The 19,266-nt window shown below is 38.6% G+C and overlaps 3 protein-coding genes across 8 annotated transcripts in view; 2 read left to right on the top strand and 1 right to left on the bottom strand.

Moving 5' to 3' along the window:
• Window positions 1-16,729, top strand: part of LOC108050172 (longitudinals lacking protein, isoforms F/I/K/T) — a 62,716-nt gene extending 45,987 nt beyond the window's left edge. Inside the window, exon 6 of one of the 5 annotated variants that reach the window (XM_017131706.2) lies at window positions 14,357-16,729. In XM_017131706.2, coding sequence (XP_016987195.2) covers window positions 14,357-15,696 — 1,340 coding nt within the window. In that variant the 3' untranslated portion in view covers window positions 15,697-16,729. Of the gene's footprint in view, window positions 1-382; window positions 4,314-5,808; window positions 7,116-9,253; window positions 9,708-9,959; window positions 11,182-14,356 lie in introns of those variants that run through there. The other 4 variants (XM_017131714.2, XM_017131716.2, XM_017131711.2 and 1 more) reach the window with 4 other exon arrangements.
• LOC108050174 (longitudinals lacking protein, isoforms N/O/W/X/Y-like) lies at window positions 7,131-8,888 on the top strand. 2 transcript variants are annotated; one of them, XM_017131723.2, is made up of 2 exons: window positions 7,131-7,223; window positions 7,306-8,888. In XM_017131723.2, exons 1-2 carry the CDS (start codon window positions 7,214-7,216, stop codon window positions 8,277-8,279), a joined length of 984 nt encoding a protein of 327 aa, XP_016987212.1. In that variant the 5' UTR covers window positions 7,131-7,213; the 3' UTR covers window positions 8,280-8,888. The 2 variants fall into 2 exon arrangements, with proteins under 2 accessions (XP_016987212.1, XP_016987211.1); XM_017131722.2 differs by lacking the exon at window positions 7,131-7,223 and having other exon boundaries at window positions 7,237-8,888.
• LOC108050176 (peflin) lies at window positions 16,714-19,231 on the bottom strand. The gene is made up of 5 exons (XM_017131725.2): window positions 19,124-19,231; window positions 18,846-19,065; window positions 18,188-18,267; window positions 18,060-18,123; window positions 16,714-17,232 (listed from the first exon to the last, which is right to left on the bottom strand). The coding sequence occupies exons 1-5, from the start codon at window positions 19,130-19,132 to the stop codon at window positions 17,006-17,008; spliced, it is 600 nt and encodes a 199-aa protein (XP_016987214.1). The 5' UTR covers window positions 19,133-19,231; the 3' UTR covers window positions 16,714-17,005.
• Between the last annotated feature and the right edge of the window lie 35 nt (window positions 19,232-19,266).

Raw genomic sequence — 19,266 nt, 5'->3', positions numbered from 1 at the left:
TGTTTTACTCAACATTTTCGATGTACTCATTGTGTTTTAATTTAATATTTAATAAAAATTTACTTTTGCAGCCTACTTACACAAGCTCACACACACACAGATACACTGACATCTACACACCACACACACACACACCAATCCAGTTCACTCCACTCCATATAGCACCATGTATCACTAAAGCAACATACTTAACTCAAAAACAAGTAAACAAAACCCTCTAAACAACAACGGTAAAACTTAATATTTTATTTATTTCCAGTTAGTAATAGGTTTTTTTATAATTTATATGCAACAGCAAAAAAAAAATGTATTAAACTAGATCGAAAATGCAGCGAACTAAAAATGATATTTTCTATTTTTATATTTTAATCAATCTTCCCAGAATTCGGACGTTTGTCACCCACCCGTCGCAACTACAGCCACTTGGGCATCAAGACGAGTCCCTACACGAGTCCCATCGGAACGCCAGTCATCAAGTTTGAGCCGGGCAGCGGTATGGAGGATCACAACGAGCACGAGAGTGGCCGAGCCACGCCCACCACCCACTGCCCGGGTATCCTGCTGGTGCCCAAGTCCCAGCCGCGACATGGCAACGGCGACAACGACGATAGCAACGACGAGGACAGCATGGAACCCTGCGATCTGCGCATGGACCTGGCCAAAGCCCTGCTAGCCGCTGCCCAGGGGGGTGGTCCGGCCACCCTACCCATTGGCCCCCATCATCACCACGCCCATCATCCGCACGGCGGGCGTACCCTGACGCAGCTGATTTATCCGGCTGTGCCGGTTCAGGTGCCAAGACCCGACACGCCGATGCGTCGCTATAGCAGTAGCAGTGGTCCTGGCCAGGATCCGGCGAGCAGTGCAGCCGCGGTGATGGTAGCTGTAGCGGCTGCTGGACTGGCGGCCAATAACACAAGTGCCTCATCCGCCGGTGGAGTAGGAGGAGCTTCAACTTCAGCGGCGGCTGCAGCGGCGGCAGCAGCAGCAGTGGCGGCTGGAGGATCAGCGGTAGGGAACTGGAGCAGTAGCGCAGGAAGCGGAGGTGCTGGCGGAGGAAGTGGCGGAGGAGGCAGTGGCGGTGGCGGAGGAGGAGCCTATGCCTGCGATAGGTGCGGAAACACCTATGCTCGGCCACACAGCCTTAACCGGCATGTGCGATTTGAGTGCGGCGTGGAGCCCAAATTCGAGTGCCCCATTTGTCACAAGAAGTCGAAGCACAAACACAATCTCGTGCTGCACATGCGCACCCACCAACATCGATGATACAACAAATGCTGCAACGGCATCCGATGACGCCAGGCTCTCAAACAACTAGTGGCTGTCGGGACGGATCCGGGATCGGTATCGGTATCGGGGATCTAGAGAGGGTTCACAGCGCAGATTCTATCAAAGGTTTCGGGTCCTTAGTGCCGGGTCAGCTTAAGTCAGAGTCCCAAGTCCTAATGACACACAGTTCAGTCCAGTCCAGAGCGCGGTTTTATGTAATTTTCCAAATGATCTTGAAACATATAGTCGTTTTTACATATATATATCTATCTACATAAATATATATACAACTACACTAACTCGTAACTATGTATATACAGAAGGAATATTAACAAATTCTAATTCTTAGCCGATTTTTAACGATCTTTTTTTTGTCCACCTTAAATATTTCTTGATAGAATTGTCCGTTATAATAATGTTTTTATTTTTAATTACTTTGGGTTTGAATTGGCAGGTGTTTTGAAACAGGCAATTGGTTTGAGGGGCGTGCGAGAGTGCAGGCGCCGCCGCATGTTGCATGATGTGTGTAAATCCTAGGGAAAACTCAATGATCTCAATGAACTTTTTCTTGATTGTGTTAAAAATACGGAAAATGGGGAAAATTATGCATTTTATGGTAGCAGCAGCAACAGCAAACGCAAACAAAAAAAAATAACATTCACATTAATTATAGTGTAATTTCTAGTGCAGGGCACTCTCGCGCGTCTTTCAACATTATAATGATATAACAAATATAAATAGGGAGACACGGCAAAAACAGTCAGCGACAGAGTCAAAATATAGAGCTTAAGTAAGGACCCCAGAGAAGGCGTTTCCAAATCTGAATCGACTAGATCATGTGCAATACGAAACGGGCACCAAAAAAAAAAAAGAAAAAACACTGGTATGAAAATCAGTCGTCGTTCTTCACCTTTTCACATTTTTTGTTTGTTTATATTCACAAACTCAAATCGATAAAAATGTTCGAAGTTTGCTTAGGTACGCGTACGCACCCCAAAAGCCACAGGAATGCATGATAAAAATTATTACGCATATATATATAAAAAATTATAGCAAGTAGTTAAAACTCAACGATCTCTATCTACTCTTTTTCTAAAACAAAGCAAACAATTTATTAATTTATCTTGTGCTCATTCCATGAACGTTTTTTAAATTATGATTTAATTATGAACCACGATATGTGATAGCGGGAATTTTAATTTGACCAAAAAGTGAAAAACAAATCAAAATTAGCGTGGCTTTGGGTTCAGGCGCCTCTACACAAAGCAAACCGTTCTTAAAGGCAAACTAAAACAGTTATTAATTATTTTTAAATATCATTAATTTAACATAAACAAGCAGCATGTATGTACGAGTGTGAAAGAGGAGGTGGAAATTGGCAATGTAAACGGGTTGGGGGAACTCGCATCGAGTCACAGTCAGAAACATAAATTGGTATGTGATATAATGAATATAGTCCTCATTGTAATTAATAGTAATCATAATTGTATATTTTTCCTTGTTAAAAATAATTTAATTTTGTCAAAATTGGAAGAGATACCAGATATATTGAAGAGTGGTCTTGTTATAAAACAATAATATATAGATCTATTGACGAGCGTTTGTTTCACATATGCAGACACACGAACACGAATTAACGTTTTGATAATTGTTGATATACAAACGAAGAGCTTAAATGTATAACAAACTTGCTTAGGTACATTAAAAACCGAAAAAAAACGAAAAAAAACACAGAGGGGCGCATACCATAATTTGTTGTCAGTTTTTAAGTTTGTGCCACATAAAAAATGTGATAAAGTAAATTATACCACAGACAACAAATTGGCACAAATTAACACAAAATATGTACGAATATTAAACGAAATTGTTTAAATTGTTAGAAACAAAAACGAAAAAAAAAACAAAATTCTTATCGGTCAGTATTCGAATTAGGTGAGGAAATTCTAAATTTAATTCGTTATAAATTTTAAAAACAAATTTGGTTATTTACTTTGATTTTTACATTTATAATTATACATATTTTATAATCGCTTTCTTGCGCTAGTCAGTTTCTAGAGAGTTTTCGCTTATCATTTTTATAGATTTATTAACAACAATGTGCACTACACGAAATTCACCATTTGTATCCGTTTTGTATAATCAATAATCTAAATGCGATTTATTTAACTTTTTCTAAGGTTGTGGTTCTTATTTATCTGTAAAGCATAATAATTTTAGTTAAATTTAATTTTTTTTGTTACAACAAGAGCAAGAAAAGAGGATGAATTCATCTACTATGCCTATTTTATAATTTATCAACAGCGCATGTGATGGACTCGAAATTAACCAAATATAAAAGAAAATCCAAGACAGACGAGACCATGCAAGCGAATTTGGTCCGAAATGGCAAACTTTCGAGTCGTATAGTTAAAATGTAAAGAAAAGCATGTGATAAATTTTAATATAATTTGATTAACAAACAATTTACTAACACAAAGTCCCCAAACACACCCCGAACCGCAGACAGTTCGCATATATACAGACACCAAATGGCGCCAGGTGATTAGTTCGAGTTTGAGAACGAATTAAATAGTCGGGATTAGTATGTATGTGGGCAATTACCTTAAAATATGAAATATTTTTCGAGAAATTGTACTAACCCAGATAACTCTATTTCTACTAATATGTATCTTTATTAATTCTGTTAAATAAACAATATCAAAGATTTATAAACACCCAAAACACACCCCAAAACACAAAATACACGTTTAAAAAAGTTGTAAACAAGGAGCTGTGAATGTAAAATTATATGTAAAGCAAAATATATCTTTATATAGATACAAACAAACAAACAAACATATAAAGGAATCGATGTGATTAATTGTGATTGAAATGAAACGAAGCATAGATCAGATCGAATCTGATAAGTTGAGGGAAAGGCAGAGTGGGTGGGCAATAGGTTGGGTTATGGACATGAGAAAGGCTTTCTTTTCAAACACATACACACACAATACACAAACAACACACATACATAAATGATAAAAATATAATCTAAGAAAATCTGATATTTTGTTTCTCTTTACTAAGCTACATTTTCTGTTTGTTTTTATGTTCTAATATTATTTCCAAAAAAACTAATAATACAAAATGGGGAATTAAATACATAGCACACGCATACACAATAAATCAAGTAAACCTTAGCCTTAAGTTAACAAAAAAAAAGAAGTGAGAAATGAATGTTGATTGCTGTTACCGCACGCTTTACGAATAGTAAATGTTGACAATGAATGCAAAGCGCCGAAAAAAAAACGAAAGAAAATGTGTCTACAAAAGAGAAATACATACCGATTCGAGTTGAAACATTTGTACCATAGCTAAGTTTGCGCCAACAAATAAATTTACAAAAATTTATACAATACGACAAAAAATCACATTGCTTTTTGCACTGCAATTTAGATTAACAAATTGAAAATAGAAATCAATATATTTATGAAAAGGAAATCTAACTAAACAAACGACATTAAAAATGCCAGTTAGACTATGAAAAAGTGTGCTTAAACCAATTTCAATGAAACAAGAATATGTTAGAACGAATTCAGAGTAAATTTAATTATGTAATTGTGTATAAAGCCGAGAAAACGCCTTAAACAAAATTTGTAAAACTATTTTAAATGTTAAACAAGAAAAACGATTTAATTGTTATAAGCAAACAGGCAAAAACAAAACAACAAATAAAAACTAAATTTAAATATATATTGAAAAAAATTTAAAAAACAAAAAACCACCTTTAAATGCAGTTTGAAAATTCTCTTCTTTCAGCCAACATTAAACACAAATATATGAGAGTCCAGTAAAACTCTTGAAAAAAAACTTGAAAACCTTGAACTAATAGTATTTCTCTTTTTTTAGGTTTGCTGGATAAACTGAGGTGCGGAAAATTCAAACGGAGACCGAGGAAATCTTTAGTGGCCCCCAAATGCTAATCAATGTTATTATACTGAAAGTTTTTTGAGCTTAGTTTTATTGACAAACCAAATATATGATAAACATATGTAATTTAATTTGCTGTATTGTTGTAGTTTTGAAAATCACACCAACAACGACACACCAACACCGGACATTTAATTTGTGATTTCTTGTCTGTTATCTTATTATTTTTGTAAATATTTTCTAAAGCTTTTGTTTAGAAAAATGCTTAAGTGGCTTTTGTATATGTGGTGCATTCGTGTAACTCTTCTGGGGATCATCATCCATCCATCACCACATCTTCATCATTAAACATCACCAACCGCCTCCCAAAGCTGCTAAAACTCCATCAACAAGAACCAAACGAAACTCAACAACAACCAGACTCACCATTCAACAACATTCACCATTCAGCGTCTCTTGGGTAGTAGCCAAAAACACTAAGTTCTCAATATTTTTTGATTAATTTAACATAATTTAAGTTTATGTGTGCTCAGTTACTGGTCCACTATTAATTTGCCTTTGGTTTGTTCTCCTTTTATTTTGTTCCGACACCTCCATGCTGTGTGTGTACCTGTGTGTGTTGACCAGCAGACATCTATCCGATCCTGGGCAGTCTCCTGGGCGTGGACACATCGACGACTGCCAATCCGGGCTCCAGTGTTAATGTCAAAGACGAGTTCTATGGCTATCATCTCAACAACAATAACACCACCACCTCCAGCAGCGCCACCATTACCCATGCGAATTCCAGTGGCGCAGGAGGAGGACTATCCCGGGACTCTTTCATGCAGTGCAAGCATTGCAATCGGTACTACAAGTCGCATCAGAAGCTGCAGGAGCATGTGCGCAAGTACTGCCTCAAGCAGAAGAAGTACAAGTGCGTGTCCTGTGAGTATCGCTCCCGGCGCAAGGATCACGTGCTCCGGCATGCAAAGCGCAAGCACTGCATGCTCTACGAGCAGTCCAAGGACGACGAGGAGAGCCTGTATGTGATACGCAACGAAGATGATCTGAGCAACGACGAAGAGGCCGGGGATGGGGACGACGGGGATCCCGATGATGGGGACCCGGAAGGCGGCGGCATGGACAGCGACGTGGCAGCCGCACTTTGCGAGATCAAGTTCGATTTTGCCGGCAGGGATCTGACCATCACAGCGGTACCGGCGCTGAAGGAAAGCGAGGAGGATGACGAGGACTACGACGACGATGGCTAGGGATGCGGAGTTAAACACCCAGAGAGCAGCCGCTCGAGAGGCGTAATGTGAAATGTTTACCAAATGAATAACGACAATAGTTGGTTGTCCAAGTAGTAGCTACCTCCAACCTCCAAACCATAACCAACCTACCGAACCGAATTGTTGTGGCAAAGCTGGTCCACATTCCTGCACAAATTACTTAATGAACTTTTAACTGTTTTTTACCGATTTCTCTGAGCGCATTCCGTTTTTAAATGTTTTCGTTTCAATTTGTCCTTATGTTTGAGTTATGCCTAAGTTATCCGCAAATGGTCAAAGACCCTTTTATTTATATACACATACGATACGTACAGATCCAGATACTGTATGGAAAACCTAAATGTTTAGTTCTACTGTGGTTGGTGTTCTCAAAACTCAAATATTCTTGCCAGCAATTAGGGCTTTCGCAATCAAAGCAATCAAAGACTTAAAGCGCCATTAGTTTGCCACGTTTTTTAAACACACATATATATTCCTCAGTTATACATTTAATAATTCGATATATCTACTATATAAACGCCTGTAATTATAGTTTTTGGTGTTCTATGAAGCATAGCTAAAGTAAAGCAAGAATTTGTACATTTTTTAAAAATATATTGTAAATGCAAGCAATTAAGAATAAAGCATACGAATCATATATGCGTGAATGCAAAATCCAAACAAGACCACGTTTATAATCCCTTAACCGAATCCACACTCTCCACCAAAATCCAAATTTCCAAGAAACCAATTGGACGACCTTGCAGAACACACACTTGTTAATGCTTACAAGTAATTATAGAACTGATCGTAGAGTTAATCATCCAAAGGATGACTAACCAGTGTCTCCATTTTTTTCCCTGGCTTCTTGCAGATGGCTACTGGACTATTCTGGAGACGGTGCCCTATTCGATTGCCAGTGCAGCTCCCAATCAGACTCTGAGTACCACCACTCTGAGCAATGGTGGCCAAAGCCTGCTGTCGGGAGCCACCGTGGTGGTCGAGCTGCCTCCCGACGATCTGGGCAATCCGGTGGGAAATATCCAGTATACCATACCGGCCCTCACAAAAAACGCCACCACGAATACGAATACGACCAGTCTGCTGCACAAACCACAGGCCACCACCATACAGATTGTGAAGCAGCAACACCAACAGCAACACCAACAGCACCAGCAACAACATCAGCAACAGCAGCAGCAACAACAGCAACTCCATCAGCAACATCGGCAGCATTTAACTATCCAACAGCCGCAGGCGCATGCGCGACAGGAGTACATTAAAATAGACACCTCCAGGCTGGAGGACAAGATGCTTTTGCGCGACGTGATGCAGTATGGAGCCACCAGCATTGCCATGGCTCCGCAAAGTGCCACCACCACTGTGGTGTCCACCCACGAGTCAGGTTTGCTGTTGACCGATGCAGATGAAGCCGAACGAGAGCTGGAACTGGAGGCCATGAAGGTTGATCAGCACGATGAGGAGCAACTGCTTGACGACGAGGGCTATGTGGTCGAGAAAATTCACGGTGATGGAGAGCCGGTTCACCAGCAGACGGAAAAGCTGTACATGAATGGTATATCCAATACCATCCACACGGCCACCACAATGACTTTGCAGCAGGTGACCAGTGATTATCCGCTGGAAGACTGCAAGTACGCCTGCAATGTGTGTGGGAAGACCTACAAAATCAAGGGATCTCTTAAGCGGCACAAGAACTACGAGTGCGGCGTAGAGCCAAATCTCAAGTGTCCCCATTGTCCGCACAAGTGCAAGTACAAGTCCGATTTGCGCAAGCACATGAACCAGAAACATGCCGATTCCGGGGAGGCGATCCTGGGAAACTAGGTCGATTAACCATAAGACATATTAACATTTTTAGTCTGTTTAGCACTTGTTGTTGTGAGTTACCATAATGTGTGATTAATATTTACCCTACATTTATGTATTTACACAGGGCTCTCTGATCTTTTTTGGAGGCTTAAAAAATGGTTTATAACTAGAGCATTTTAATGCAATTTCTAGATAATTAGAAGTATCTATTAAATCAATTAAAAGTATTTATTGGATCCTTTGTATATAGTGTTGTAGAACCAATATAAAACCTCTTTAAAGCACCTCCATATTTTTTTTAATCTCCAAAAAATTTCGCCGAGCCCCAATAGTCAGTAAACTGTTTGTAATATAGCCAAAGTTATGATCTCAAAATGTAATCTTAAATACAGTAAGCTAGTTGGACTGAGTATCGAAACGCGCCGTCAAGTGAAGTTCAAGATGAATTGCTCAATCTGTAGAATCAAATTTCGAACCAGCTCAAAATCAAGTCTAAGTTTAAGTATTTTAAATTCGAACATTATACAATAGATAACGTTTTAAAAACATAACCCAATCACTGCGTGTTTTACCATGTATATGAAAGTACCCAAACATACCAATAAATAAATGTTTATAATCGAATCGAAGGCAATTATTTGATCTCTTGCGATGCCCAGATAAAAATCCAACACTAATATGGTTTTCTTTTCTCTAGGATAAACACGTGGATCGAGATGACGAGAGCTGGAGGAAAACGACGTGGATTGGATGGCTGGCCCAACCAAAAAAGGTCTATAAATTTAAATTGACTCGTATAGCAATAAGTAGTCCAATCATTTATCAGCCAATAAAAATGTCAAACTGAAACGAATTTGTTGTATTCATCACCACGATCACCACAAAACTAGCCTGAATCGAAATCCCCTGTAACCTGTGTGATTAGCTTAGCTGTATGGAAAGACCCAAACAATCGCATTACGTTTTCTGTTTCTCCTGTCTGTCTGCAGATTTTGTGCGTCACGGTCCCAAGAACCAGCTTCTATGCCAATGTGGTCGATACTATAACACCCTCGGCCGACTAATGCTGCACCAGCGCGAGGAGTGCCAGGACTTCAAGCGATTCCAGTGCGACTTCTGCCTCAAGTGGTTCAAACGACGATCCCACCTTAATCGCCACAAGAAGCTCCACGACGCCGAGCTCTTCTTGGAGCCGCTGTCCAAGCAAAAGCCAAAGGCCAAGGCCACCAATCAGATGGCGGATGACGCAGTGTCCGTGCAGACTCCAGAAGCCTCAAATCAAGAAACCGATTATTTGTATACGTCTGAAATCAAAGTGGAAAACGAAGCGGAGGAGTTCATTTAAGTTTTGTTACAAAAAATATTATAAATATTACTAGACCAGTTCTCGTTGATGCCAAAACCAAAAAATACTGATTTTGTAAATAAATAGAAAAAAAGCAAGCGAAAGTCTTGTGTTGTCGAAATCCAAGTCTTACGTTTTACATCCAAATTAGTTTACCTTTTTCATGACCTTAAGTTTATAAATTTCAGTTTTATTGTAAATACGTATGAATGCGACTGTTCAGATTGAATGTGCATCGCTCAATAATTAACTTTATGTTTCATTTCATGCAGCTTTAAGGCAATTTTATTTGTTTTCACTTATTATTTTTATTTTTATTTTGATTTCCTGGGACTTTTTTCTCGTTGCAGTGAATCCCGAGGGGAGGAAGTACAATCTGCGCACTCACGAAATTTCTAGTAGTCCGACGGACTTTCCCAGCACTTCGAGGCAAAAAGTAGTCGGAGCCAGGGATCGAAGTACGGTTAGTCCGCCGTCTGAGACGGTCAGCTTGGATCAGAAGAGCGAGAATGAGGAGCCCTCGGACATCGACAATGCCGCGAGCCTCAAGAAAGCCATGGCCACTTCGGATGCCATGATAGCCCTGCAGCAGCTGGCCTCCATTTCAACGGCTAGATCGCTGCAGCATCTTGTTCAGAACATGAGTAATATCGACAACAGTGCGTTAATTCCTGGGCGGAAGCTGCCACGCCACACAACTAAAAGGTCACCCAAGTACGAGTCCAATCGATGTCCGCTGTGTTCCCGAGTCTGCCGCTCCCAGGCCTTCCTCAACGAGCATATGCGCAAGGAGCACTCGGTGCTCATTTAGAAACACCTCCCACATGGATTACAAAAAAACCTTTCCTGGCTCCACTACCATTCGGACTAAATTTTGTCGATTCCAAAAAAGGACTAGTTAAACAAATATTAACCACACCATAGCAAAACACATTTCGACACAGTCCACTTTTAATTGGAGAATTGAAAACCGTACCAATCCGTTCTATAATAATTTCTAAATATTTTATTTCTAAATATTTTATTAATACTCGTTACTAAATTAAATCAACGTATTTTTCTATTTCATGGAATCCATTTAAAAAGCCTTAAGCTAGTTCTTTAAACTCAAACAAATCCAATTCCACTAAATTTGATTTCTATCAGAACTGAAAATTGTATTTATTAAGCAACTATCAAATCGTTTTGCTCACGTAAGTCAGCGAGGCAAAATATTAAATTTGATCGATTTCAGTCCTTAAAATGTATTCGATCTTTTAGGGCCGATAAGAGAATTTTTACCAAATTTAAATAACCAAAAATTATAATAGAGAATACCTATTATCACATACATTAAACTCGCCTAATAGATAAGATTCAAATCAGATATTTTAAAGTTATTTTTTGGCAAAGCATTTAGTTGCCTGGGAGTTACTTTTAAAACATTTTACACTATAACTAGTTAGAAATTAGATAGAGGAGGTTAACCAGATTTATTGTCCATATAGTAAACAAGGTCCAATTTAAGAGTTTTTATACTTATTGCTAATAAAGAGAAAAATAAATATTAAAGGATGGTAAATTATTAGCCAAGGTGTTGTTGTTTTGGAATATAACGTTATTTAGTTAATTTTGTAGTACTTTATTATTGTACTTTTATTTTATCTCTTTAAAGTTGTCTGCAGATTTATTATTTGAATGCTCTAATTTCTAAAAAGGTAGGTATTTATACATGTCTTTCTTTAATTTGTATTAATTTTTGTTGTATTTTTTCTTTATTATTTTCAGTTAGTCTGTTAATTGGCAAACGTATTTTGAACAAAAGGACGAAAAAGCAGGCAAGTACCTGATTATCTTTCAAAGAAATTAAACCCTTGTATTTTCTTTTGTAAAAAGTCCGCTTGGATTCAAATATCCAGACAAGTACATAGATACGGATCGAAGCATACCAGAGAGCAATAATAATAATAATCCTTTAACCAAACAGGTTTTTGGTAACAATAGTGGGGTGGATGGTGCCCTTGAATCTGCAATGCAGTGCGAAAAAGAAAACACATACCCTAGAGATTCGGCCAACCACAAAATAACTGTACTCCCGGGCCTTTTGTCCTCGAAAGGGAGATAGATGTATCTCCCAGATACGCTCTATACCATACATGCATCTCACGCTCTCGCCCACACAAAAACTCGATATGCATTTGAAAACATTTGCGCACACATAAATCAGGATCCGTTTTGTGTGATTTTCTAAAAATAAGTTTTCCTTTTCCACTGCCTGACCCGCGTTTGCCTGCCTGCCTGCTTTGTGTCTGTATCTATGTATATCTGTATCTCCGCTGGTGCGGCTTTTGCAGTTGGGCTTCCCACGTGATTTTTCCCGAGTTTTCCAATTTTTGCCTGCCTGCCCTATCGGTCTCTCCTTTGGGCTTTGCCTTCGTAAAGCCTGGCCCGACAAATATCAATTCAAACACACAGGACACAGAAGTTTCAGGGGCTGGTTTTCAAGCTATATTTGTGTGGGATATTCCTGGAAAATCTTCGGTAAACCTTGATGGACAAGATAATTGTGTGTGCGTGCATTTATAGATATTTCCAGAAAGGAAGCGCCTTGAAGCTGGAGTTCTGAAAATACCCAACACATGTACAAATAATTATTTATGGCCTAGCTGCCATTAACTTTTCCGCATTTTATTCTGGTCCATGCGATTTGAATTAGAGATCGCTTTTGAAAAAATGTAAAATGCTCCAGCTGTACTTTTTATTTTTTCAAGAAACAATCCTTTGAAACTGAAAGTTGAAGAACATCATAGTCCATTCATTAGTATTTATTTCTTAAATATCAAAAAAGTTTGTAAATAAAAAAGTCCTCTGCTTTTATTTCTAGAATGTTGTAAAACAGATTTATTACCATTTTTAAGGGTCTTTATAACATTTTTATAAAAAAGGTAAACCAACACAGATTAAAAAAAAATCAAATGTGGAAACAGAATTCCGCTTTTAATTTTGTTTATTCTTATTTAGTTCTGATTTAACTTCGGGGTTTTAACTATACCTTAAAATATATTTTTAGAATATTAACAACGAAGCTGCACAGGTTTTCATTTAGGCAGTGGATCTTTCTTGAGATACATATATTTAGAAATTAGAATAAATTGCAAATTTTTTTTCTAATACTATACAGAAAATTTATTATTCATATTTATTGTAGAGTTTTCTAGATTGTCCTGAAGCCTGTGATAATCCAGAACAAATTAAATTAACTTTTCCGCTGCTGACCTTGAAAATCCAACATGTATTTTGAACAGATGCATTTGGATCTCGAAAATAAACATACATAGAAAACACCACCGGAAGCTGAGTTTACATGTATTTCACTGCGCCTGCTCAAAATGCTTTGAAAAACTCTCTCCCTCTCGCTTACACAAACAGAGAGCAATTTCCTCTCAGAGAAAGTTTTCCGTATTGCAGTTTTTCAGTTTTCCATAAATAGAAAGAGAAGAAGGGACAACAAACAGCCCACAACAACAACTGTTGAGCTAGGTAGAAAACCCGAAAATAAATCAAGGATCCTAGTCGAAATAAACCCGATCCGAAAGCAGGCAGGCTCTACACTTGCTGTGCAACAGATACACACGCTCACACAGATACTCACAGATACAGATGCACACACAGGAGAATGTTTCAGATGCAGCTGCGCCTGCGTTGTAGGACTTAGGACTTGGATTGAAAATCCGTAAGCTAGAGCCAGCCAAACAGTGCAGTTTCGATTGTGTTGCCGTGTGGACGCTTTTCAGTGCGTTGGTCGTGGGCGGAGTGATAATAAAGCAGTGAAAAGCTAAAAAAGCTTGAGAATCGAAAGATAAACACTTATAAATTATTCAACTTGAATTAAATAAATAATAAAGCTCTGCCCAGACCAACCCACAAAAGCCAAAACCTCGAACTGCACTGTGCTGTGCTATTTATACTTTGTTGTGTTTTTGTGTCAACTTAATAAGTTTGCCATACATATTAAGCCTAGTGATGATAAAAAGTGATATAAACCATTTGTTGAATTTTTAGCAAATTTTTATATTTTAAGAATAGTCATTACTAGGTTTTATTGATTTACAAAACTAAAACCCCAAAAAACACAACCAGTGTAAAAAGCGCTTACAAAATAATAATTTAAAACAGATCAACTAATTATTAAATCTTGTTTATTTTTAGGTGCACATAATGGATTACCACTGTGCTGTGATACTAAAACGGAATCATAATTATTTCAACATATCGCTAACCTATTCTTCTCTGTTTTTCTAGATGACTCAGGTAATGAGTTGCATTTTAAATGGTTTCGGTTAAAAAACTCACTCACCACATAAAACCACCAACACATCAGCCACAACATCATCATTCATCACAAAAAAACGTGTTTTTATTTGCCGCAGCTTTTTTATTTAATATGCCAAAAATGTGTTCACCAAATTAATAAAACATTTAATTATGTGTACTTTTGCTTGATAAATGCAAAAAAAAAAATTATTTATGTGTTTTTCTTTAATTTGTTGATTTATTTGTAGAGTACTTAGCTTATTTATTGCATGACTTTCATCTAACACCATTTCTTGCCCTAATCCCAGCAACCCGAGAGTTAAAACTTGCTTTTTCATTTGTCACACAGCCCATCGAAAAGTTCGGCAAAGCTCAAAGCGAAGGATCTTCAAACGGAGTGATCCGGAGGAGAAATTAGAAAAAAAACTAATCCCAACTATGTTTCCGATTACAGATTTGAGCAGGAAAGAGAACACGGCACCGGATGTGGCCACCATTGCAGAGATTCAGCGCAGTTTCCAGCGCAGCATCCTCAACGGAAAGCCGCGGGATGAGCAAAAGATGCAATTTCCCGGATCGCGACGCAAACGCCTGTCGGTCACCGAGGTGTCCGACATGCTGTTCGAGTTCTACAAGACCAAGTCGGCCAAGGTGCCCAAGCAGGAGCAGCCACATCGTCAGGTGTCACCGACGTCCGGCGAGATCCTGGATCCCTCATCCATCCCGGCCATGGCGGTTTATGGATCGGCCTCCGAGACGGCTTCAAAAAACTTGAATGCTGATGAAATGATGCGGGCTCAGAACACCACAACACATGTGGTGGGTGCTGCCGCTGGCGCCGCCGCCTCATTTCATCCACGGCCCAAATTCACTCTGAAGACAGCGGCGTCGTCCACGGAAAAACTGGGCGGTGTTACGGCCATACCCACCTCGGTGCTGGTGGCCAATAGCGCGCTCTCCTTGACTCCAAAACCCCAGGCAGCTGTTATTGCCGAGGCCCTGATGCGAAATGGCCTGCACAGCTTCCAGCAGCAGTTGCGCGCCCAGGAGATCCTGCGCCAACAGACTCCACATCGTCGCATCAAGGAGGAGAACGACGCTGGAATCGCCGGCGGCGAAATCACACCCACAAAGATCCTGGAGAACCTCTTGCGGAAGCAGCAAGAGCGTGACTTCCGCCACTCGGAGTGCGAGAACGAGCCGGGTTACTCGACGGAGGACGAAGAGGAAGGGCGATACCATGCCTTCGATGACATTCACCTGATGGAGCAGGGCAACGGCGGTGGCGGCAAGTTTGGCAACCACTCTGGCCTAGGCATGTTCCATGCCAATGCCCATGGTGGGTCCGCCAACTCAATACTGGAGGCCCATTCACAGGCCTTCCGCAATTTGGAGTTCACCTTGAGCGATTACGGAGGCAGCAGCAGCAACGGGAGCACCACCAGTCCCAATGGAATCGGGTTGGATGGGGAGCCGGTGTACGAGTGTCGTCACTGCGGAAAAAAGTATCGCTGGAAGTCCACACTGCGTCGGCACGAAAATGTGGAGTGCGGTGGCAAGGAGCCGTCGCATCAGTGCCCCTATTGTCCCTACAAGTCCAAGCAGCGCGGAAATCTCGGTGTCCATGTGAGGAAACACCATACCGACCTACCCCAGCTGCCCAGCAAAAGACGATCCAAGTACTCGATGAAGTGCGAAAATGGGATGAGCGGTTCCATGTCGGACGACTCGCAGGGCAAGCTAATCATCGACTTCAATGTGAACGGAGAGTGCTCCAAGCTTGAAACCAAATAAAACTGTATGGGGACCGAGTGATGCTTCCATTTATTTTTAAATTCATTCGACTAGTGTCTTGATTTGTCCATTTGCGATTATTTTTTCTTGTCATTCAATTGTGTGTCATCCCAAATATTTAATGTTTACTTGTAATAATTTATATTATCTAAGCAAATGTAAACCAATCTAATCAAGCAAATAATCAAAGTAGTCATAAGGCCTTCATCTAACGATTAGTTAATTCGTAAATGCTTTAATTCTTAACTTAAAAATTGTAAAAAAAAAAAAATCAATCGCGAAATATCAATTTTATAGTTACGAATTTCTGTGCCACATATTAACAAGAAATTTTATCAACACTGAATTATTTTTTATAAGGCCACTATCATTAAAGATTGCATTGACCGCCATGAGCGTATTTCCCAAATGTTTCCAGCATCTTGCCCAAAAAACCTTGGCCACCCAACGATCTCTTAACTTGGCTTGATCAAGCTCCTAAGACAAACACTTGCAAACTATTTGATCACCTAAACCGATGCCATATACACTAATATTCTATGACTGAATTATTTTTTAGAGGAGATTGTTTTGAATCTTCCTATCAAACAAACCATTGCCCAACTTGGAAAAAAAAGTATTCCTCGCCCTAAAGACATTCGTTTCATATATTTATGGACTTTAAGACTGAGTTTTTTGTATCTTTAAAATTATAACCTATGACCAAAAAAATTGGAACATCATACGATTCCCAAACCAAAAACCAAACACTTATTATGCCTAAATGTTTTATCTGATATTAATGTTTGTATTTTACCTTTAAGCTTTTGTGCCGTCACATTGAATCGCCCAAGATTTTATGATTGTATACTAAATAAGATTATAATTCCTAACTGCATATCAAAGTGATCTTCACCGATCAACGAAGACACGATTACGAACTGTGGGGCAGTGTGACTGCTAACATAAGACATGATTTTATAATGAACCTTTCATACATATATATTGTTTACATTTTAAATAAAACACAATTACATATTAACTTTTAAAAATACATGTGTATAGTTTATTATTAGGCGCAAGAGACTTTGTACTATGATTGAGTCAAACTGCGATTACAAATACTTTTGAAATTTGATTCTGGTACCAGGAGATTGCAATGTGACTGTGGAGTGAATAATGCATTACATATTAAAAAGCTAACAAACACCGTTGATTTAAGAATTAAAATTTAAGGAAAATACAATAAGCGCGGAATCTGATGGCTGTAGTTGTAGTGTGTGTGCAAGAGTGTGGATTTTGATTCCCTTGAAGTGGTTGCCTTGATAAATCAGTACGAGCAGCCAATGGCCACGGTCAGGAAATCCTCGAAGCCAATGGTGATGGTTCCAGACTGTTGGGTGTCGCGCTGCCTGAAAGCCTCAGTGAAGCGCTGCACCTGCACGCAGAGCACGATGAACTGGTCCACGGATACCTCCTTGTGTGTCTGCGGATCGCTCTTCTTCACCAGGAAATTTATGAACTCGGGCGTGAAGCGAAAGCCCATTTGGCTGAAGGCTGTGGGGATATTTGGCGATAATTTAAAAGTGTTATTTGAGTATGTTTTTAAAATGATATAGCAAACATTTATGTATCTAGGTAATAAATTAATATAACAGTGCTTATAAAACAGATATTTCTGATACTTTTTGTTAATACTCCAAAACAAAATTTCCTCTTCATTCTTAATGTCTTGAAAAATAAATAATTCATTATAAAGAATTTTTATATACATTTATTTTCCTTATACAAAAGTTTGATATTTTTTTTTCTTTATAAAAAAAAATGGGTTTTTTTTATCAAAGTCTGGTTTGACCAGATTTTCCCTCTGATACAAAATACAATTTTTTAAAAAGTTGACTCATTAAAAGGAGAAACAAAGTTCGTGATATTTTCTTTGCATTTCTTTCTGAACATTTATTGCAAGTCAGTTCTACTTGTAGGAAAAGGTATATACTTTTTATTTAAAAGGAAATGTATTATATGTTCAATGATAAATTTGTAGTCTGGATTTAGTGTAAATTTTAGTATACTTATTTAATGATTTTTTTAAAGGGTTTTAAACATACATAAGAAATTATAGTCTTGGGAATTAAAATTATAAGTCATAATGAAATACAATTTTTTACATTAATGACATAAAATTAAGTTCGCTTGCGAATTCATCAGAAGAGGTTGGCCTATTTTTCTATAGCTATTAACAACAATTTATCGCGAAGCGATCAGAAAAATTTTTCATTGGGTCGTAAGATAAGTTATATTTTCTGAAACCCTGTAAAATGTGGGCAGTTTTGTGCTACAAGTTTTAGTAAAACATATTTATTGTAGATGCAAGTTTCACATACCCTGGGTAAGCTCATGCTCCTCGATATGCCCGGATGCATCCTGGTCGTAGGTCTTAAAGACTTGCTGTAAGAGTGAGGTATATAAATATAAGTCAAAATACTTAGTCTTAAAACTATTAAATCCTTACCAGCCACTGGTTTATATAGTTGTAGAGCTTCTCAAACTCATACACATCAATAGTGCCGCTGGCATCGTTGTCGAACATGCCTGTTGGGTAAATATAAAGCAGCGATAAAAAAAAGCATAAATCTTAGGGTAAACAAATGAGTTAATTTTTGACGCTCCAGGTGATCTAAACAAGTACATATTTATGTACATATGTAATTGGCCGACATTGCTGCAACTAGAAAGACAGTCACACTTCTCTAACTCGAATCGGCCCATGCCACCAATTAGTTCCTTATACTTATACTCCTATTACAATAGTATACACCAAACAAGTATAAAATATTGTATATTTTTTACCTTCAGTGCTTATAACTCTATTAAATACTATCCAATAAAGCCAAATTCCTTCAGAGGTCCATAAAAATATTTGATTGTGATGATTTCAAATTAATAAAACAAATGGAAAACTCATATTTACAAATACTGGATTTCTGTCGAATTTGGCTTTTAAATTCGTTTTTCGATTTTGAGTAAAGGAAGTTCAAATTATAGGAGTTCTACTGTATTTGTATACACCGAGGAAGTTAACTGACGTCACAATAGTTTCCGGAGGGGAGGTCTTTAGGAATTCAGGGAATTGTATATGTACATATGTATGTATATAGACTCTTGCTTACTTATCATCAGCTTGCAAGCGTTATCCGAGAAGTGATCGCCACGCCCATTTACCAGGGCGGCCTGCAACTCGGAGGAGTTGATCTTTCCAGATCGGTCGCGATCCACCATTGCGAACCATTGCTGGGCCTGCGGAGAAACTTGGGCATTTTGCGGTGGAAATGCTCCGGGCGGGGCGGCATAACCTCCACCGGGTTGCCCATACGGATTATAGCCTTGTCCCTACCAATAGTTTATAGTTAATACTTTTATTCTATTTCTCTAACCAAAAAACACTCACATACGACATTTTGTCACGAGCCTATTTTAATTCTAATTGGAACTGGATTGACAAAACAAAAATTAATAAAACTACAGATGACAAATCAGGCGTTAGCCAATACTGTTTTTGCACGCGATAACAGTCACAGCTATCGATAGCCG

This window comes from Drosophila rhopaloa, unplaced genomic scaffold (genome assembly GCF_018152115.1).
Source record: "Drosophila rhopaloa isolate 14029-0021.01 unplaced genomic scaffold, ASM1815211v1 contig_187, whole genome shotgun sequence".
Lineage (NCBI taxonomy): Eukaryota > Metazoa > Arthropoda > Insecta > Diptera > Drosophilidae > Drosophila > Drosophila rhopaloa.
Note: the sequence above shows the minus strand (reverse complement) of the source record. Positions and strands in the feature narration are given on the sequence as shown.

Coding starts and splice junctions, on each gene's coding strand:
- LOC108050174 (XM_017131722.2), top strand. CDS start 7,263: ATGACTAACCAGTGTCTCCATTTTTTTCCCTGGCTTCTTGCAGATGGC.
- LOC108050176 (XM_017131725.2), bottom strand. Junction 18,268..18,845: donor CGCTTGCAAGCTGATGATAA/GTAAGCAAGAGT, acceptor TTTACCCAACAG/GCATGTTCGACAACGATGCC. Junction 17,233..18,059: donor GGAGCATGAGCTTACCCAGG/GTATGTGAAACT, acceptor ATATCCCCACAG/CCTTCAGCCAAATGGGCTTT.